Here is a 22,536-nt window from a genome sequence, read left to right as displayed (position 1 = left end):
TGGCGAGCAAGCCCCCTCGGGACCAATGTGCTTATGGGTTTACCACACTGGACTCACTGCAAATGACGCACATTTAGTACATCCAATCATTGATATCAAAACTTATAGGCTTCTTAGCGAGAAGTGAGGGCTAATACGCAGGAAAAGGCCTCTATCATTCCAGTGTGGCAGTATTGTGGCAGTGACAACTTTTTTCTCCAGGTGTGCATGGGCTGGTGTAGTATTGGGGTAACATTAGTGCCCCGTTTCAACTTACAGGATTAGCGAAGATAGAAGTGCCAGATATTACTGTCAACTAAGGGCTATTGTTCATAAATGTGATGCTAGGTGGTTTGAACTTCACAAGGCTATTGCTGAGAGCACAGCCAACAATGTAGGAATGGTGGCTGGCTCTAACTTTTTCCCTATGCAGCGTGGATTTTTGGTATGCATTCCTGTTTAATGGCTACCACTAATGCAGCTGGTGCATGCTTGTACATGCTGGGCCCATTTTCAGTATTTGAGATATTTTTAGAAGGCAGGGCTCTGGCGAGCAAGCCCCCTCAGGACTTCCTCGCCAGAACCCTGCCATTTCTAATAGTAACTCACATAACTGGAAGTCAGCTCAGGGCTCTGGCTTTGAGTTTTCCAAGCTGATTCAATGACCGAGACTAATGTTAAAATATTGTCCAGAGTACTATGCTTTTTCAGAAAACCAGTTTGATTTTTGGGAATAACACCAGATGTAGTATTCCATGGGTTTAGTTTGTTAAGCAAGACACAGGCAATTATTTTAGCTGGCACGTCCAGCATAGCCAGTGTGCAAAGCCTCAGCCCAGATAGTGGGATACATTTTGAGTAGATACTTGCATGTACAATCTGCTTCTGGAGTTCTAGAAACTTTACTAGATCTTCAAGTTGTGAGACAGTGATGGAATAAGTGCATTTATGTGTGCTTGGAGCCCTGCCGTTTTGATTAATAGCTGCAGCCTTGTTGGTCCCAGGCAAAATAGAAGTTTAAAAATGGGGCAACTTCTTTCATGCTGCTTCTTTCAAAAACTCGACACTGTGCATCAGTTCCACTTTAAATCACTTCCCTGGCTGGGGTGCACCCAAAATACAGTTGGTAATGTAGTGATTTTGTGTACATTAAGGGATCAATAGACACACACTACAGTAGAAGGTAACCAGGGTAGCTCAGCAGGTTGAGAGACTTGCCGAGATGTTAAATATAAAATAAATGCTTGTTATCATATGACTCTTGCAATTCCTATAAAATGTTTGGCCAAGGCATGGGTTAGGCTGGTCGCTTGCTTATATTCAGGGGAGAGGGAGGGTAGGGTATTTCTGCCCCTGTAGTGAAAATCAAAAGTTGGCACCCATGAACCCAGAGTTTAATTTCCTAATAACTGCTGTCAGCACAAGAGAAGCATTTATATGTGATTAAGCAGTTTGTCACACATACCATCTTTATAGATGTAACCTGTGATAAAACACAAAGGAAGGGGCACAAAAATGACGTGGTATTTGTGTGGTAGTCTGACAAAAAAGTAACAGTGAATGCAAGTTTAAGGAGCATTTGAGTTTAGAAATTATTTTTTTTCCTATGAAAGTGTTAGATGCAGATTTGGAAAACAATAGTGTGGCCAGTTTGATTCCAGAAGCAAGTTAGTTCTCTTGCAATTTGGAAGGCAAGTCTCAAAACCTCTGGAGTGGAACATGTTCCATCGTAGAATTGAAAGGATTCTGAATGGGGTGTGGGAAGGGGTCCCTGGTGCCCCAAGGGGACGTTTAAATGACTTCAATTCTACTTTTTTTCTGACACCAGCATTAGCAAAAACTGCTGCGGTTTAAAACAACCACGTCTGTGCTTAAAACGCAGAAGATATGAGGTCTCACTGTCTGTCCTGGATTAAGCGCCTGCTGCAGAGGTACAAGAGGGGGTGCAGCAACATATGACGAATGTGGGGTGATAGAGGCGCATTTACCAGCCGCGATCCTTCCTAGTAAATGCAACGAATACTCGCGCATCTCCTTTCACAGCAAACTAAAGGCTAAAATTGGTTTATTGTTGCACTGGCCCCCTTGTAGTTCCATATTCCCTTGATTTGAGAGGCAGATAGTCTCACCATCCATTTATACCAAATTATTTTTGCATAGAGGACAGACTGTATCAGGGCCAACATAACTCTTCGGCTGTGATATTTTTTTTATCAATAATTATGACTTTATGACTTTTAAGGGCATTCAACAAAGCAGGCTTTGACCTTCATCATCCTTGGCTAGATTTGGTGACTTGACATAGGTGCATGCCACAAAGTTAATATTTTTAGAAATTGCGAATGTGCTAAATGGCACTGGTTTTTATTTTTGGACCAAGCAGAATTTTGTGTGCTCAATTATTTTTAAAACCATAATAAACACATTGAAATCCTCCTCAGATTACATTGCACGTGCAGTCCCAAAAGAATCGTAGAAACGACACTTGCTGAAATCAACAGAGGCATCCTTCAAAGTTGCACATTATTTACCAAAACACAAATGCACTTTTACATATGGTGCAGTTGTGAAAGGTGCGATAGCTCTCGTGGCCGAGTCAGTTTTAAAAGATTTTAAAAACTGCCCTGACATTAGGTCTGCCATTTCAGATGTGCAGTTCGGTGCAAACACAATGGCAAGGAGGGTATCTGCGCTATCAGCCAATGTGATGGGGCAATTAGAAAAAGATTTGAGCATATGCAGTTTTTTCTCCATTCAATATGATGAATCGGTTGATGCAAGTGATACTGCCCAGCTAGCACTGTTTGCTCGAATGGTGTTTGAAGACTTCACCAACAAAGAGGAATTCTTAACCTTGTTGCCTCTGAAATCCACAACCAGAGGGGATGATACCTACAATGAGGTCAAGAATTATTTTGTCAAAACAAAAATTCCATTGAACAAGTTGGTGGCAATAACAACCGATGGTGCACCAGCAATGACCGGGCGTCATTCTGGCTTTGTTACGTGCTGTAAAGCAGACCCCGATTTCCCTCCATTACTGCACTACCACTGCATCATCCACCAGCAGGCAATTTGTGCCAAAGTGATGGGGTTTGATCACGTAATGGCACCTATTGTGCAAATTATTAATTCAATTTGTGCAAAGGCCAAACAGCACAGAATGTTCAAAATATTCCTGGAAGAACCATCTGCCGCACATAGCGATCTGTTGCTACACACGTAAATCCAATGGCTTAGCAGGGGGAAAATACTGCGCCGCTTTCTTTCACTTTTGCCAGAAGTCAAGACTTCATGAGGTCAAGAAATGAAGACATCAGCCAATTATGCAGCATTTCTTGGCTGCTTGATTTGGCATTTCTGGCAGATGTTACTGAGAAATTAAATACCCTCAACTGTGAACTACAAGGAAAGGGTAAAACCATTGCTGACATGGTAAGCGCAGTAAAGACATTTAAGTCAAAACTTAACCTTTTCACTGAACAAGTGGTAAAAAGGAAAATGCATCATTTCCCTTCTGTAATGCAAATGCTGACAGAGCATACAGCTAGTCCTGAACTCCTGAACATAGACAAATACAGCAGTCTCGTGAGCAGGCTTAAGGAAGACTTCCGTGACCGGTTCAGGGATTTCGAAAGGATTGAACTGTGTGTGATGTTCATCGCAAACCCCTTCATGGAAGTCAATGTTTGTGAACTTACAGAACAAATGGCTGAGCTGTTTAACCTGAACAGTTGTGCTATGGAAATGGAAATTGTCAGCATGCAAGGGGACATTCAGTTCAAAAGCAGACAATCTCACACCAATTTCTGGAGCCTTGTTGATCACAAGGAGTACAGTAACATTTGCACAGCAGCATTAAAATTGACTGTTTTGTTCCACCTATCTCAGTGAATCTGCATTTTCAGATATGAACTTCATCAAATCGAAATTTCGAACCCGCCTGACCGATGAGCATCTTTAGTGACTCCATCCGAGTTGCTGTATCAAGTTATACACCCGACTACAGAGCACTGGTGGATGGCATGCAGTCAACCTTCACACTGAATGTCTAATTTTCCTACATTGTGAAAGTCTTTTCATGAGAACTTCTAATAAAAAAATGCAATAAAGAGATTTTTGAACTTATTAACATAAACGTGAAGGGATATGTTATTCCCTATATTTATGAAGGGACAATTACAGCTAAAAAAAGTTCCAATGTTTATGAACAACCCCGACCGCGGATATCGCCCGCAAGTAGCTCTTGCTGTTGGCCCCCAACTGAAAGTAGCTCACGCCAACATAAAGGTTGTAGACCCCTTATATAAATGCTATACTGACCTCAAATGACGTCACCTCCGGGTGCTGGAACATGTGTAACATATGAATGAACTACTCACCTGCTTTATTGCTCACTTTTTTAATTGAATCCTACCTTGGGATTAATGTTACAGCTAATTACTGCTTCTTAAAGAATGTTTTAAATATCTTGTGTGTGTGCGTGTATAAATAAATAATTATATAACTAAGTGTATCAGTGTTTAATTGGATACTTGTGTTTACTGATTTCATTGTACAGCTCTAGAGCTCACATTACCCCTCTTAAGGCAAGCTTGTCTGCTCAGCCACACTTCCAATTTGTGTAGTACAGGCCTATATTAAAAGTGGATTACCTAATACCAAGAGCTAGGTCTTGGGTAGTCCCACACTAGTTGCACTACACTAATTCTTACCTAACTTGGTAGCCCTGCAGCACTACACATAAGGTGGAGTATGCTGATCTCACAATAGGAAAAGTTAGGAAGGATTCAAAAAATCCCCTATAACAGAAAATATAAAGGGAAGCCCAAAGGGCACCCAGCAACACTGCACAGAGTGCTGTGTGATGCAAAAGTAAAAAAACAGATGCCATAAAACTTGGAGATAAGCACAACCCCAAGAAAAATGTATAAAAAGAAATACAAAGTATCCCAAAAGATAGGGTAAAAGAATGAGTGAGTGTAGAACAAGGTTCCTGCTCACTCATGGCAACAGACCAAAAATCCAGTAGTCCAGCAAAAAGTGCTGGGGGGCTCGCATGTAGGGGGTATTGTGCATACAAATGAAAATGTACTAAACACTGGTTTATGCGATCCTTGTTGGCTACTGCATTCACAAGAATTATACTTTTAGGGGCTTTCTGAAGGCACACACTGGCTGCGGTAACCAGCACTGGTCCTAAGAAGATGCCCAAAGACAGAAGAACAAGTTACTTCTTACCTTGTAACGTTCTTTCGACGGGATGTTCCTCCGACGTATTCCTCATCTTAGATATATCCTTCCAGCTCTGCTGGCCTCGGAAAATTTTTTCTCCAGAGGGCGCTGCGCGTCGACGTCCCTCGAGTCGATGACCCTCAACAGCCGCCGTATCGACGCTCGACGTCATCCTGCCTATAAAGGCCGCGCGCAGCGTCCGTTGCTCAGTTCCGTTTTGTAGCCCACAGTATTACTGTTTGGACTAGACTAATCACCCTGAAGGAGCGTAAGCTGCAACAACAAGGGAAGTAAAACTGCGGGGATGGATGGGAGGGTCGATGAGGAATACGTCGGAGGAACATCCCGTCGAAAGAACGTTACAAGGTAAGAAGTAACTTGTTCTTCGAAGGGATTGTGTCCTCCGACGTATTCCTCATCTTAGATAGGCTCCCATAGCAGTATTCTATATTCGGAGGAGGGAGTACTGACTTCACGCTGTCTTCTATTGGTGAATAGAATGCAGTACAGCCCTTCCAAACCTAGTCTCTTGACTAGAGGAGGAATCCAGATTGTAAAAACGTGTAAAGGTATGGACAGACGACCATGTAGCGGCCGCACATATGTCTTTAATCGGCACGCCTCTTTTGAGGGCCGATGAAGCTGCAATACCTCTGGTCGAATGAGCCCTAAGGTTTTGAGGGGGCTCTTTCCCTGCCAGTTTATAACATTCCAGAATGGCTAGAATGATCCATCTGGAAATAGTCTGCTTAGTTATTGGTAACCCCAGCTTGTGACCTGCGTAGCCTACAAACAGCTGGTCTGCCTGTCTTATCCTGGCTAGTCTACTAATGTAAAAACTTAAAACCCTCCTAGGGTCTAGTCTGTGTAACCTCTCTTCCTCTTTCCCCGGGTGAGGAGGAGGATAGAAAGATGGTAGGATAATCTTCTGAGAGATATGGAATTCAGAGACTACTTTTGGGAGGAAATTAGGCTTCACTTGCAGGACAACTTTGTCTTTGTGAAAGATTGTATGAGGGGGTTTACAAGAAAGAGCTTGTAATTCGCTCACCCTTCTAGCAGATGTAAGTGCTATTAATAAAACAGTCTTAAGGGTAAGGAACCTTAACGAACAAGAATGGAGAGGTTCGAAAGGTGTCCCCATCAGGAAAGTTAATACTAAGTTTAAATCCCATAGGGGAACTTGGAATGGTCTTGGGGGATAAACATTGGTTAACCCCTTTAGAAACTGTACTACCAAGGGTAATTTGAAATAGGATGGTTCCTCCGCAGTACGCTTAAAGATAGATAGCGCTGCGAGATAGCCCTTAATGGTGCCAACTTGAAGGCCTGAATTTGCCAAATATAGTAGGAAGGACAAAACCATTGGTGTACCACATGAAAATGGGTCGATATTCTGTTCTCTACACCAGCTGCAAAATCTGTTCCAACGGCAGCGGTATAAAGACTTTGTTGCTGGTCTCCTTGCCGAAAGCAACACCTCCATAACATCATCAGGGAGGTCCCAATCCTTGTACCTCAGCCGTTCAGAAGCCAAGCGTGAAGGTTGAGGGTTTTGATGTCTGGATGGAGAACCTGACCTCCCTTCTGTGAGAGTAGGTTCTCTCTGAGAGGAAGTCGAAATGGAGGGCAGATGGACAAGTCTAGAAGGTCCGGGTACCACGTTCTCCTGGCCCAATCCGGGGCAATTGGGATCATGGTTCGCCGGAATCTTCTCAACCTCCTGATCATTTGAGGAATGACAGGGACCGGTGGGAACGCGTACAGAAGCGGAAACTCCCAGTCCACTATGAACGCGTCTCCCAGAGCTCCTCTCGGAGGAAATTCCCTTGAGCAGAACAGGTTGCATTTCCTGTTTAGGCTGGTGGCGAACAGATCTACCTGAGGGGTTCCCCAAAGGGCGAAGATCTCTTGAAGGACTTCCTGAGCTAGCTCCCACTCGTGAGAGACTGTGTTCTGCCTGCTCAGAGCGTCCGCTGTCAAGTTCTTCTCTCCGGCTAGGTGAACTGCCGATAGAGAGATTCCTTCTTGGATTGCCCAAAACCAGAGCTGCATCGCCTCTCTGCACAGGGGTAGTGATCCTACGCCTCCTCTTTTGTTGAGGTAATGCATGGCCACCGTGTTGTCCGTCATTATCAGGACGTTCTTCCCTTGTACAATTGGCAGGAAAGCCTTCAACGCAAGTTTGATGGCTCTCAGCTCTAACAGGTTGATGTGTAGTCTGGACTCCGATGGAGACCAACGACCGCTGATGGTCAAGTCGTTGGCGTGGGCTCCCCACCCCGTGAGTGAGGCATCCGTGACTACTGTTATCTCCGGCCAGGGTTGCCAAAACTGTTCTCCTTTCAGAATGTTCTCCTGACAGGCCCACCACTGAAGGTCTCGAGCCACCCTGCCGGGAACCTGAAGAAGATCTGTCATTCTCCCTGAGAATTGTGACCACTGAGTCCTCAGTGCCCACTGGAGGGATCTCATTCTCAGGCGAGCCTCTGGCACAAGGAAAATGCAGGATGCCATGAGGCCTAGCAACCTCAAAAAGTCGAAAGCTGGGAGACGTTGGGCAAGTTGGAACTTGGTAACCATCTGTAGAATATCTTGAGCCCTCACCTCTGGTGGCGAGGCTTTTCCCAGGGAAGTATCCAGGATCGCTCCTATGAACTGGAGTCTCTGCGATGGTATCATTTGAGACTTCTTTAAATTGAGGGAGAAGCCCAGCTTGTGAAGGAAGTAGCATACGTGATTTAGCTGGATCTGAGCTTGCTCCGGAGAAACAGCCCTGATCAGCCAATCGTCCAGGTAGGGGTAGACGTGAATCCCTTCCCTCCTTAGACTTGCCGCCACTACCGACATTAACTTGGTGAAGACCCTCGGGGCGGAGGTCAGCCCAAAAGGCAGTACTCGAAATTGATAGTGAGAGTTGCCAATTGCGAACCTCAGGTATTTCCTGTGTTTGAGATGGATAGGCACATGGAAATAAGCGTCCTGAAGGTCCAGAGATACCAACCAGTCCTGAAACTGAAGGGCCTGGAGGGTCTGAGAAAGAGTGACCATCTTGAATTTGTCTTTCCTGAGGAATTTGTTCAATTCTCGCAAGTCCAAGATGGGTCTCAGTCCTCCGTCTTTCTTTGGAACGAGAAAGTAAGGGGATTACCAGCCCTTGTTCCTCTCCCCTACAGGTACCGATTCTATGGCACCTTTTTCTAGCAGGTCTATAATTTCCTGCAAGAGGAGCGGATCTGGAGCTTTCTGAGAGCTGATCCCCGGTGGATGACTCTGAGGTATACGTAGGAAAGGTAGGCAGTAACCTTGGGCAACTGTTTCCAATGCCCAAGCATCTGACGTGATAGCCTGCCATTCCGCCAGATGTTGAGTCAACCTGCCTCCTACAGGTGTCCTGTGAGGGAAGTCCTCAGAGTGGTTTTGGGGCGGCTGATGCAGATGCCGATGGTAAAGAGGCACCTGCTGTTGCTGCGGCTTTAGAATATCTACCCCGTCCACCTCGGGTAGTTCTTCTTTGACCCCTTTGAGCCGGTCGTCCTCTACCTCTTCCGAATGAGGAGTAGAAGCGAAAGGACTTGCCCCTCGCAGAGGTTCCTGTGGGACGAAAAGGAGTCTGACGGATTGCAGCTCCTAGGGATTTTGCTGCTGCTTTTGAAGTTTGCAGTTTCTCTAAACTGTCATCCGCCTTTTTCCCGAACAAAGAAGAGCCATCAAATGGCATGTTCAAGAGCCTGGCTTGCACATCTGGGGCAAAACCCGACTTTCTCAACCAAGCGAACCGCCTGATTGATGTACTTGCCGCCATTGCTCTGCTGATACTGTCAGCCGAATCAATGCCCGTCTGGAGGGATTCGCACATAGCGTCTTTACCGTCCTGTATAATATTCAGGAACGCATCCCTTTCTTCTCCCTCCGGGATGCAGTCAGCCGCTGTAGAAGCACACTCCCAAAGTGTATGGCTGAACCTAGCAAGGGTGCAAGTAGCATTAACAGACTTTAACGCCATGCTACATGCTGAAAAGACTTTCTTAGCCATAGCATCATATTTTTTATCGTCCCTGTCCTGTGGGACAGTAGGATAAGCCGTCTTGACGTCGGTAGAGGATGCTGCTTGTACCACCAGACTTTCTGGGGATGGATGTTTAGACAAGAACTCTGGGTCTGTGGAAGATACTCTGTACTTTGCAGACAGTTTTTTATTTACTGCTGGTATTACATCTGGGGTTTCCCAGTTTGTCATGATCTTTCTCTGAAGAGCTTTATGAAAGGGCACCACTGGATCCTCTTGTGGGCCTTTGTCAAGAATATCCGTGAGGTCATCTTGCTGGAAAGATTGTGAAGGTGTAGACCACCCCATGAACTCTGTAATTCTGGCCATTAAGGCTCTGTAGGGGGTTTCAGCATGCTCCCCCGGGTCTGGTTTAGCAAAATCCACCTCAGGGGAAGTGTCTAAACCACTTGCCTCATGTAAAGAATCATGAAGATCCTTTAATCTGTGCTCTTCAGGGGAAAATTCCTCTCTAACTGGGGTTACAGGTCCCTGTAACTCATTTTGTTCTGACAGATCACCCTCTTCTAAAATTGAGGATATAGTTCTCAATTGTTCTGAATTAATAAAGGGAGTAAATCCCATTTCCAAGGCAGAGGGTGCTGAACTTGTCATTATTGGCCTCGAAAACGTCAATGTCGTCGACGCCGACGTCGAAGGCTTCGAGCGTGGCGTCGAAAACAGAGGTGGAGGCCTCGAGGACCTCGACAGAATTGGAATTTTACTCGACAATATCGACGCCATCGACGTCGAGGGCCTGGGAATCGTCACTGGATGTGTGGTCATCGTGACTTTTCTCGGCGTCGACGCCGGTGTCGAGGCCGGCGTCGAGTCGACAGACCTGTATGTCGAAGGTCCCTTCGACAACGGCGTCGAAGACCTAGACGTCGACGGAACCTTCGTCGACGGAACCTTCGAGGAAGGTTTGGAGGTCATGGTCCTACTCGAGGGTTTGAGACGCACTCGAGAGGTTTCTTTCGCCGGGTACTGCGACTCGCGGCGTTTTTGACCTTCGGGTCTTTCGACCAGAGCATCGCTCTCGGCAGTCTTCGAGGGGGTCGAGGCCGCTTTCTCGAAGACGCTCATCATGTTTTTTCTGAATTCCTCCCAATCAGCCCGGGAACTATGTTTCGTGGGGCAAGGGATTCTTTTTGGCGAAACAGAGGAAGAGGAAGACGGAGAAGGGGATCTTCGACGTCTCCTCTTCGAGTGTTTCGATCTCGAGGAGTGATGAGACCCACTCCGAGACCTGGAGCGTGAGTGGTGACGAGGAGATGAATGTCTCGACTTTGTCGAAGAAGAAGAAGCTTTAAAAGTCTTACCTTTCTCCAGCTTCCCCCTACGCTCCTTCAGGGCCTTAGCAGTCATGGACATGCAGTCCTCGCACTCCGAACAATGGTGTTCGGCTCCCAAGCACCACAGACAATTTCTGTGAGGATCGGTCAACGACATCTTTTTCCCACAATCTCGACATTTTTTGAAGCCGGATCGAGGGGTTGTCGGTTCCGACGAGGAAGCCATCGAGTACGATTCGAATAACTTGAAGTAAATATTACTAAGAACTGAGCAACGGTATTCCGAGGCACCGAGTAGCGCGGAAAAACGGAACTGAGCAACGGACGCTGCGCGCGACCTTTATAGGCAGGATGACGTCGAGCGTCGATACGGCGGCTGTCGAGGGTCATCGACTCGAGGGACGTCGACGCGCAGCGCCCTCTGGAGAAAAATTTTTCTGAGGCCAGCAGAGCTGGAAGGATATATCTAAGATGAGGAATACGTCGGAGGACACAATCCCTTCGAAGATGAGGTTATCGTGTCATCACAATGATAATCATTATACTCCCTATTTTATCTGGAGCACTAAACATAATCTGAATGCATCAAAAAAAGGGAGCAGGAAATTAATGAGGAGATCAGAGCGTACCTCCAATGGCATCAATTTCATCAAAGAATATCAAGCAGGCTTTCTTGGTTCGAGCCATTTCAAAAAGTTCACGCACCATTCTTGCTCCCTATATGGAAGACAGAAAATGAAGAATATTTAAGTAATTGAGTAAAACGGCTCTGGGGAGTTTTGAATTGGAAGATGAAAAGGAAAAAGTTATCTTCACTGAACCAAATGAAACAATTTTTAGAACCGATAAGGTACTCCTTATTTGTGGTATTGGTGTGAAGTGGCCTATTAAATGCTTGAGTCACATGACATACATGAAGCACCGAGTTATCAGACATTCCTCTTTTGAGCTTCCTTCATACCCCCAAATTAAAAATCAAATGACTTTACCTCCCCAACATACTTTTGCACCAACTCTGAGCCAATCACTCTGATGAAGCAGGCATCAGTCCTATTGGCTACCGCTCGAGCACATAGGGTTTTTCCTGTACCCGGAGGACCAAAAAGCAGAACACCTTTGGGTGGCTCAATACCAAGATTAACAAAGCGCTCAGGCTAAAAAGAAAAAAGAGAACATCAATTAGATAATGAGGAAACCAAGCCACTTTTTAAAATCATAAATTTGCTTTATGTAAAAGTTAGATATACATTATTGTTTTTTGTATTTATTTGAAGAGCAGATATGTCAATTCCAATCAGAAATGACACATTTACAGATGCCAGAAGCATTCACAAGAAGGGTGTCTGTACAATAGCATTAAGATGAGAACAAGGTAGTGAGCCAGTTTTTGATGGTATAAAAGAATTAGGACATAACAGTGACAAAACAAAAACTTGCAGTTGTCTGAATCCTTGGGTTGAAAAACGCAGAGTGTAAAACGATCAGTGCCCTATAGACAGACATTTTCCTGGTGTAAAGGTCACATTTTAGCTAATTCGCATACCCAAATGCATTGTGTGTCAAGTCAAAAGCACATCCAGCAAAGATGTGCCTTTTTCAAATAAAAAAAATCAACTGCTGTTAATTCAAAGTGTTCACCTAATGATGCATAAAAGATAACCTGCTGCATGTGCGGGCCCAATATATTCAAAATTCTTACTGCAGGTGGGAGCCACCTACAGTGCTGCTGGACTAATACATTAGGACAAAACTGATTAGGGGATTAAAACAATGCAGCAAGAGAAGAAAGAGTTGGTATTACCTCCCCTAGTTGCATCACTGAAAGAAAATTATGCCGGTGTACAGGGCGGCTAGGTGACCTGCCAGGGGTCCAGCAAAGCTCTTTTAGAACCCCGCTGTGGACCCATCCTCACCAGGTGCCTTACCCAGTTTAAGGCCAGATATCAAGCTCAGAACTTCCCTCTGGTGTAATCGGCCTGTCCAGGGTCAGGGTTTCCCCTTCTCAGGAGTTTAGGGAGTGGGATTCAGGCAAAATACTTTCCCAGCATGGCCTTGTCTGTGGTTCCCTCTTTACCGTATAGTTTTTCATAGAACCCTGCAAAACCGCCTGCCCTTCGCCTGCTTCAGTAAGCCTCTGCCCGCCCTCCCCCAGATTCTCTGTCACCCACCTCTCCGCTCTCTGGCCTCAAAGTTTGGCAGCTAGTTTGGCAGCTAGCATGGCGTCTGCCTTGTCCCTTTTCTCATAGTACCTTTGCTTGAAGTACTGAAGGCTGGTGAGGACCCTCCCCATCTCTATGTCCTTTAGTACCGGACACTTACTCCTAGCCGCACCAAGGTGTTGGGTACAGATTTGGGGTAGTGCTCTTAGGGAGCACTACAACAATCTCAATCTCAGCCTCCTGGAAATAGGACCCAAATAGGACCCAACCTTTGGTATAAGTCTGAACTACACAGGTTGGTAGCGTGGTAAAGCAACCAGGCGTACGTCAATGTGAGCAGAAGAGTGGTTACACAAAGATTCACAGTGCCAAGTATCCAAACAAACACTTAAAGTCAAGGTTTCTTGATAAAAACATTATTTATCAGTCATTTATGTAAGCCTTCTTTAGACGGTAGCAATATTACAGCAACACACAAATACCTTCAAAATACACTCTTACTTTCTAAATCAGCAAGCACCCATTGGGGATGCCACACAGACACTTCCTATACACTAAGGTAACATCAATTGTTGGACGCTGGACATTGATATGTTACTGTTAGCATTTAGAATAGCACTGAGATGTGACTTTTAAGCAGGCAAATACTTTTCAACCGCCCACCCAGTGTCAGAGGAGAGAAGAGCCTTTCAGTGTAAAGAGACTATGCCAAAGTCAATAGGCAAAAGTCTATATAGCGGAAGCACTTCTTGCAGGTAAGTAGAAAAGTCTTTGCACAAAGTTGTAGAAGTCTTTAGCAATGAAGAAGAAACAATGTAGGGCCACAAGCTGTTAGGCTTGTGAAGAGTAGAAACAAATCTAAAACAAGGAGGTAAGTTCTCTTAGACTTTACAGTACCTTTAGTTAGAAGTCCTGGTGTTCCTGGTCCTCAGTCATGGGGACAAGAGGGAGGACATCTGGGGACTCCTGCACTGCAATGGGATGGTTACCAACAGCAACCGGCTATCTTCAAACAAGTGGCAATTCAGTGTTTCAGCTCCTCGTGTCTACCGCAAACAGAATCTCCACGGTTCCTGGATGTCGAGACGGACTTTCCGTACATCTGGGGGTCCAGCACTCCATTGAGGTGGCTCAGGCTCGGTCAGTCCTGCTTCCTGCGAGTCTGGAGGATCTTCCTGGAGCTCTTGGCCAGCTTAAAAGCAACACACACAAACTGGTGTCCCACCAACTCAAATGGAGAAGTCGTCCTTGCAGAGGCTTCTCAGTCGATGCAAATTTGGAGTTTCATTACAGCAGCAGGGCTTCACCGGGCAAACCAACAGTCCAGGAGTTGCAGCAGGCGTCCTCTTCAAGTTCTTCTTCGGATTCCTTCGTCCAGTGGTCGACTCAGCATTCCAAGCCAAAAAGCCTCATCTTTTATGCAGGTTTCTCCCATTCATTCCAGCCTGGCTGTCAATCACCCAGCAGGGTGGCTGTCCTTGCCTGACAGCCAGCCAGTCGGCCAATCAACTAGGAGTGCATTCCTGTCTCCTAGGAGATTAAGCACAGGGAGTTTCGGGCACCTCCCTCACTTCCTGCCCCCACCAGACACCCTGGAGCCGGAGGCGGGCTTCACTCGTGAAGTCCGCCAAAGACAAAACGAACAAAGGGATCAAACCTGGTTTGGCGCGCAGAGTAAATCTCAAGAAGGACCTTTCCACAAAGAAATGGCGAAAAAAGAAGACCAGGCCATTTTGACAAAAATGGCACTCAAGGGTGCTTTACTGCAGCAGCTAACGCATCCCGCGGTAAAGACACACCATGGTAGTTAAAAGGAAAACCACTGCCACTAGCCATTCATCGAGGAAAGGGTAACATTAAAATGTTACATGAGAAGCTAAACCAAGGGGGTACCAGGTAACCCCTCCAGCACCCTATTGTAAAATAGTGTGCTGGTCTAGAAATGTAAAAGTGTAAAGTAAAGTCAATTTCACTTTACTCTTTTTGGAAACAGTAGTTATCCAAGAGAAAGGTGTTTTAAGCCTTTGGGGAATTCTGTAAGTCTTCCCTGTAGCACTACACAAAGTGCTGTGTGCTACAATGTAAAAAGCTGCCTATGGAGTTTGTCAGACTCCAAAAACCAAAAGAAACAAGTGTTCAAATCACATTAAAATACATACGAGAGGAGTGTAAGAGGGACTATGGGATCAAGGAGGGGGAAAGGCTCAGATCAGCACAATTTTGTCATTGGGTCTTCAACCCGGTTAATAAACAATCAGCAACGAGAGAGAAGACGCACTTTGAAAGATTCTTCCTGTCAAACGATGGGTCCAAGGGGTTAATAACCTATATAAAATTCTGGACGAGGCAACCAATAGGGGCCAATGGCAGTACATGCAGAGGTGGAGTCAGATCCTAGGAAGGGAAATGGCGCAAGAAGAGTGGGAGAGGCTGTGGAGGGACATCCTCAGACTGGCTTAAGCATCCCAACTACAGGAAATGTGGTATAAGGTACTGTTCGGGTGGCATTATACACCAGCCCGTCTCCGGGAGATGTACCCTAGCACCTCGGGGAGTTGTTGGAGGGGATGTGGGCAGGAGGGCACGGCGCAACACATCTGGTGGGACTGTCCGAAAATTAGGCCTTTTTGGCAAGAAGTGCGAGACGCCCAGGAACAGACGTTCGGGCCGGGGAACAGTAGACCACCAGTGGAAGTCCTCCTGGAAATCAGAGGGGGTTCTGCCCAGGGGGAGCCCAGACCCCGAGGGAAAGCGAGGGTGATCCTCATAATCGCAGCTATGACAGTAATAGCGCAGAGATGGAGGAGCATGGAGATTCCCCTCTTGCAGGATTTATTGCGGAAACTTTGGGATATTGTGGCACTCGAATGGGCATCGTATGCGATTAACAATAACGTGCAATCCTTTGCGAGGGACTGGGAAGAAACATTGGTATTTCTCAAGGGGGACTTTTGTATTGGGTGGCACCCCCAGAGTTTGCGACTTTTGGATCTGCAGTAAACATCAGTGACTGGCCTGCGGTAGTAACGGTCAAAGAACACGGTCAAGTTGGCACGGGGGGGGGGGGGTTCAGAAAATTAAACAATTGGTCCATGGGGTAATGGATCAAGAACACAGCAACGCTGCCTTCAAGGGGACGGGGGGGAGTTGGGGTAATATAAGTGTTAAACCAATAAAAGGATGTTTTTAAAAATTTAAAAAAAAGGGGGATGGAGGGGGGAAGGGGGTGTTTGTTGCGCGAATATTTGGCATATGTTATAAAATTCAATAAAGAGTTTTAAAAAAAAAATACATGAGTGGGATAAAGGGTCTCACTCTCTCCAGGTAAAAATGAAAAAGTCCTAGAGTCCAGAAAAAGAGCTGGGGTCTCCAAGGTACAGAATTCTCAAGGTGAGAACTCTCCCCAACACATGGTCTTCCTCTCTCCGCCCCATCTCCTTGGCTTCTGCCCGTTCCAGGAGGCAGATTTCTCTCCGGAGGATTCCTGCCAGAAGTGACTGGACCCTCTGCTTTATGGCTCCTTCCCTAATGAGGAGTCCCTGCTAGGTCGCTTTCGCAGCATCCCAAACCATTCCCCTTCGACATCCCCAGTGTCATTAATACAGAAGAATTCCATAATGGCCTCCCTCATCTCTTCTGCAAAGACAGCGTCCCTGAGGAGTAGGTCATTACACCGCCAGAGTGATTCTTTGGGTTTCAAGCCAGACAAGGTCATCTTGAGCTCTAGTAGCTCTAGTAGATCATGGTTGGACCAGCTGGTCGGGACGTGTGCGCAAGAGTTCACTCTACTGAGGTGTTGCTGTCCTATGAAGAAATAATCGATCCTTGTTCTGGTGCCGTGGACTGAAGAGTGAAAGGTATAACCTCTTTGTCTGGTTAATATTCGTCCAGACGTCCACAAGTCCCTGGTTCCATATGTAATAATTAAAGCCTGTACTTGCGGTCCCCCCTCTACTGCCCACCGGAATGCACCACCCACTGTGATCCATTGCCCTGTCCGCCCACATGTTTATTTATTTCCATTTATAAAGCGCGCAACTGCCCTAGGGCATCGTGGCACTGTTACATCATATTCACTTGGGTGCAGGCAAAAAGCAGTGTACAGTTCCCCTTCAGGGTCATAACGTATTAAGCGATAAGAGGGTCATACATATTAGGCGATAGACAGTTCCTTGGTTACAGTGGAACAGGCAGTTATTTGAATAATATGGTTTTCAGAGACTTTCTAAAGGCTAGGAGTGATGTTTCCTTCCTGAGTTTGGGGGGTAGTAGGTTCCAGGATTTTGGTGCCAATACTTCAAAGCTAGTACCGCCGGCTTTGGCTCTGTTAAAGACAGGGGCCGCGAGTTGGTCAGAGTAGAGTTCTCGCTTGGGTCTGAGTGATTGTGAAGGGTGTATCCGATCAGCGAGATATTTGGGGCTCTGATTGGGAAAGACATCTGTGTGTGATTGTGATCGCCTTAAACAATATGCGTTCTTTGATAGGGAGCCAGTGGGCATCTTGTCTGGCCTGGGAGAAATGCTCTCTCCTGGGGATCCTGAGAGCAGCTCGGAGAACATTATTTTGTGCAATTTGTAGCCTGTTAATGTTCTTGGCAGAAGTACCTAGCAGAAGGACATTGCAATAGTCCAGTTTGACTCCTATGGTGGCTCTGGCAATGTTGATACAGTTCTTGGCAGCGAGGTAGGGTTTTACCGCGTTGATGATTTTAGTAGTGTTGAAGTCCCCCCCCCCTATAATGAGGAGGCCCTCCGCTCTGTCCATGACCTCCCTCATGGCATCCTTCAAGAACTGCATTTGGCCCGCGTTTGGTCAATATACCGACACCAGGGTTATTTTTACATTGTCCAGAGATCCCGAGACCACGAGCACCCTCCCATCTGGTCGACCCCAAACTACAGGTTCTGTAAGCCTGAGCTTTTGGCTCAGTAGGATCCCCACACCACCCTTTTTAGTTGGCCCGAGGCCCAGAATACCTGACCAGTGTAGGCCCCCGGGATACATCTTACATCCCCCATGACTGTGCAGGTCTACTGTACTTAGAGTGCATCAAGGTTGCCATTTTTCAGTTCCCTCCCCAATAGGGAGTATTTTGTGGGGGAGTTGAGGACCTTCACATTCAGTGAACCCATCTTGAGGACCTCCACACAGCCTACCCTGTTAGGGAGCGCCATTCAGATCCATTGGTTTAACACAACACTGCGGCGTGCCAGTGTCAGGACGGAAAGGTCTTGGAATACTTCAATAGTGTATCCTTCATAGATGAAGCTCCCTAGGCGCTTTGTTTATTCGAGGACCTCCCATTTTCTCCCTGTATCTAAGGAAGCACACTACTATGGACCTAGGGACCCTGCCCCCTCCTCTTTCGCCCCTGTGTGCTCTCTCCAGTTGCACTTCCTTGCCCCCCTCCAGGGCGAAGAGCTGGTTTATCAGGCCCTGTACTTTCCGTCCGACTTCCGCCACTGTTTCTCCTTTCTGTTCGCCCAATCCAAAGATCCTTAGGTTGTTACGTCCCTCCCTATTTTCCAAGTCGTCAATCTTCAGGAGCATCTCTTCCCTTTGTTCCAGATCTGTTAAGCGCGCTTCTTATTTCATGTCCAGAACATCCATTTGGAGGTGATTGTGCTGTAGTCCCTCCATTGTGTGCTCAATTTTATCAACCCTCCCCTGGAGAGCGCATATGGAGGCTTGTATGTCCGTCCTTATGGCCCTGATCTCATGGAAAATTTATTTGAAGTCTTCCCTCATCAGCGCTGGTGTTGGGGTGGAGGTGCCCTATCCTGACGCCATCTCTTCAGGGGCAGGGGAGAAAACCCTTGGAGCGCGCCCGGGAGCCTGCAGAAGCGTTGCAGGGACTGAATCCCAGTCATGGTCTTCCTCTACTTGATTGTCTGGCCCTTGCGCTTCCTCCAGGGAGGCTGAACGCAACTACAGGTTCCTCAGGTTGTGGTACCCCCCCCCCCCTCCTCGGTATGGTGGTGACCGCACCTTGTGGATTGTTATGTATCAGGGATACTGGTGCTGGCTCAGATGTCAGTCTCTCCTTATCCCTGAAGCGCTCTATGGGAGCGGGGGCCCTTATTTGCCAACTGTCTGACTCGTGTGTGGGCTTCCACTTGGTGGATCCTGATCTCCTGTGCCGTGCTGTGGTGCGCCCTGATTAGGGTATCGTCCCTGGAGCCTGCCCCAGCAAGCTCATGTCACTTTGTGCCAGCTGACTACTTCTCCAGCTCACGTATGGGCCTGTGGCCATCGGAGTCCCCTGGACAGGGCCTCCCTCATTATGCCAGGCACCTCTTGTCTCCAGGCCCCCCGGGCGCCCTAGTTTTCCTTGGTCTGGGCCAGGAGTGAACATGAATTCCCACGGCTGCCGGCTCCCCTATTCCCCTGTGCTGTTTTCCTCGTCGTTCCTTACTTGCTTGGGCATCACATCCTCGTGTTCACCCAGAAGGCCTGCGTTAAAGCCCCTTCCGTCCCCCTCCCCTAAGCCACCCCCCCCCCCCCCCCCACGTGTGTGCTCACCTCTCGCGTGGATGGATTCTTCTAACCCACCCACCCACCCACCCACCCACCCACCCACCCACCCACCCACCCCCACCCCCAACCCCTTCGGTTGCTCCTCCGCCCCGACTCCTCACCTCTCGGCGGTGCTTTGTTGGGGGGCAGTATTCCCGGCGCCCGCTCAAGTCAGACAGGTCCACACACGAGGACAGCAGGGTGGCAGTCACTCTGCTCCTTGTTCGGCGGTGTCACAGACTCTCCTCCACTACGGATTGCAGAGCGGACCAGTGTCCCGTGCTGTCTGCTGGCCACGGCCCTCCGGGGCTGTGGTCAGGCTGGCGCCGGCTCATTGGAACTCCATCTGGGAGGTCAGTGGTGAACGGGGGTTCCCAGGCCTGATGTCTGCACTCCTGCGCCCTAGTGTTCGGGGATGAGAGGTGCACCCTGGGGGCAGTGCGGGCCCCAGGAGCAGTCCCAATCCTCTCTTCCTCCATGCCCAGCGGGTTCAAGTGTAACAGCTTGTGACCCCTACAGTGATTTTTCTACAACAAACTAACTTTGTGCAAGACCTTTGCTATCTAAGAAGTGCCTCAGCTCCATATACTTTTCTCCAATTGGCTTTGGCTGTCCTGGCTCCCTGCAACCACTTCTAGTCCATTTGATGGTGATTATTTGCTTTTAATTATTATTGCAGGGAAAGATTTTTATCTAGACTTCATTGGAAGATTTAACATACTCACATGCTCCGAGAACCCGTTTAACCTTTTTCCATCCTTTAACCTTTTCTTTCTACAAACATCAGAATCTACAAAGTGTACTAGTGATATATAAATGCCATTAATGTCCTAGTTAGTGAAGTCACTTCAGGGTGTAGAACGTGGGTAAGAATCATCTCTAAAGAGCATCTACTAACTGTTGATTCTGGAAAAGTATTTTAAAGTACATTTGATTCAGATACATATTTCCCTTTTTAAAGCAAGCTTGTTTAAAAACTATTGTTGAATAAATGCATAACTATTTATAACAAAAGCCTTGGGTATAAGTGTTACATGGCTACTTGTATTTGTGGATTTCATTGCTACAGCTCCACAGCTCACTTTTACCCCCCTTGAGACAAGCCTGGCTGCTCAGTCACACTACCAACTTGAGTAGTACAGAACAAGTTACTTACCTGTAACTGTTCTACAGCATGGGTCTGGCATGGATTCACATGCTCATGAATATTCCCCGTCAGGAAAATCAGTATCAGTTTCGTTTCTGATCTGTCTTTCTTAGTAGTAACCAATCACTGGTCTCTGGGTCATACTGCCCCAGCCAATGACTGCCCTCTCCCTAAGCGCCGCCTCTGGCAGCTATCCTCAGATTTGGTAGCACGTAAAGTGGCAATATGACCAAGTGAAGAGCCGCAGAGGGGTAGGAGGGAAGGTTCACATGTGAATCCATGCCAGACCCATGCTGGAGAACAACAGTTACAGGCAAGTAACTTGTTCCTTCTCCAGCATGGGGTGTGGCATGGATTCACATGCTCATGAATATAAGAATAAATAGCAGTACACAACATACACAACCACGGGAGGTGGCAAAGGCTCAACATTAAGCATTACATCAAAACTCAACATTAAGCATTTCTTACCTCCTCACCAGGCTCACCTTAAGCGAACAGGTTGCGCAGCACTGCTTGGCCGACTCTGGACTCCACCTTGGAATCCCGGTCGACGCAGTAGAATCTCGTGAAGGTGTGCGTCGACCTCCATGTAGCAGCCCTGCAGATGTCAAGCAGGGGCACACCAGACAAGAACGCCGTGGTAGCAGCGATCGCTCTGGTCGAATGGGCTCTCAGGCCGACGGGCAACAGTCGGTTTGCCAACCGATGACCATGCATGATGCACCCGCAGAGCCATCTGGAAATGGAAGCCTTCGAGAGAGCCTTCCCTTGGTTTACGGGTCCAAAGTTCACAAACAGCTTTGATGTCTTCTGAAAACTCTTCTTTAGGTCCACGTAGAACTACAGCTCCATCCAGCAAGTGCGAAGTCCTTTCGGCTGGCGACGAAGGCGACGGGAAGAAAACAGCTAACACCAAGGGCTCGTTGAGATGGAAGTCAGACGGCACCTTGGGTATGAAGGAGGGGTGCGTCCTCAGCACTACCCTCGTATCGTGAAGGTCAGGTATGGAGGCTTGCAGGATAGGGCCTGAATCTCTCCCACGCGTCGTGTGGAGGTGATGGCCACAAGGAACGCTTCTTCCACGACAGAAACTTCAACGGGGCCGAATGCAACGGCTCGAATGGCAGACCCATGAGCCTGGTCAGCACCACGTTGAGCTCCCACGCCGGGGCTGGCACCTTCACCGGGGGGGTATGGGGAATGATCGAAACAGCCCTTTCATAAATTCCTTCACCAGTTCTGGTGTATCGGGAAATCGCTGCCAGATGTATCTTGATTGAAGCATGAGATAGTCCAGCTTTGGCTAGCGACAGTAGGTATGGTAGCACTTGAGGGGCTGTAATCCTGGGAGGGTTAATCTTCTGTGCACGGCACCAGACAGAGAACCTCTTGTGTCCGTAGCACTTGAGAGTTGAGGACCTCTCTGCAGTCAGCCGGGATATCGTATCCTCCAAACTCTAGTGCTGCAGCAGCCAGGCCTGCAAGTTCAGCGACTCCGGGTCGTGATTAAGAATGGCGCCTCCCTCTCTGGTGAGGAGATCCGCGTCCGTCGGCAGTTTGACTGGTGGGGACGCTGACAAGTCCAGAAGGTCTGGGAACCATATATGTCTCGGCCACTTCGGTGCGACGAGGATCATCCTGCACCGGGACCTCTCGAGTTGGTTGATTAGCCTGAGCAGCAACGGCAACTGAGGGAACACATAAAGGCTGTCCCAAGGGAACGAGAAAGCATCGCCCACGCTCCTCGGCTGGGGGGAACCTGCTGGCGAACCTCTGGCACTTGGAATTTGTTGCTGGCGTGAACAGGTCTATTTGAGGTTTGCCCCATCGCCGGAAGAGTTGATCCACTTGATCCTGGAGCGCAGCTCCCTGCCGAGTGAGTCACCAATGGTATTTTTTAATCCCTGCTAGATGTAAGGGTACCAGGAACATCCCCTGGGCAACGGACCAGTGCCACAGGTCCTGTGCTTCTTTGGACAGGGCAGGGGATCTGGTTCCTCCCTGCTTCCTGATGTAAACATCATGGTGGTGTTGTCTGTGAAGATCCTCACCACTTTGCCCTTGAGGGACGGGAGGAAAGACTTGAGAGCCCAGAACACCGGCCGGAGCTCCAGTATGTTGATGTGGAGCGGCCTCTCCTCCGGGAGCCCTAG

General features: G+C 47.6%; 1 protein-coding gene across 1 annotated transcript in view; it reads right to left on the bottom strand.

Annotated features, from left to right (window-relative positions):
- The window catches only part of PSMC2 (proteasome 26S subunit, ATPase 2), a 233,299-nt gene that overhangs the window by 84,206 nt on the left and 126,557 nt on the right, over nt 1-22,536 (bottom strand). The window contains exons 8-9 of the mRNA XM_069628069.1: nt 11,547-11,711; nt 11,187-11,274 (exon numbers count right to left, since the gene is read on the bottom strand). Coding sequence (XP_069484170.1) covers nt 11,187-11,274; nt 11,547-11,711 — 253 coding nt within the window. The remainder of the gene's footprint in view (nt 1-11,186; nt 11,275-11,546; nt 11,712-22,536) is intronic.

This window comes from Ambystoma mexicanum, chromosome 12 (genome assembly GCF_040938575.1).
Source record: "Ambystoma mexicanum isolate Mex_15411 chromosome 12, UKY_AmexF1_1, whole genome shotgun sequence".
Lineage (NCBI taxonomy): Eukaryota > Metazoa > Chordata > Amphibia > Caudata > Ambystomatidae > Ambystoma > Ambystoma mexicanum.
Note: the sequence above shows the minus strand (reverse complement) of the source record. Positions and strands in the feature narration are given on the sequence as shown.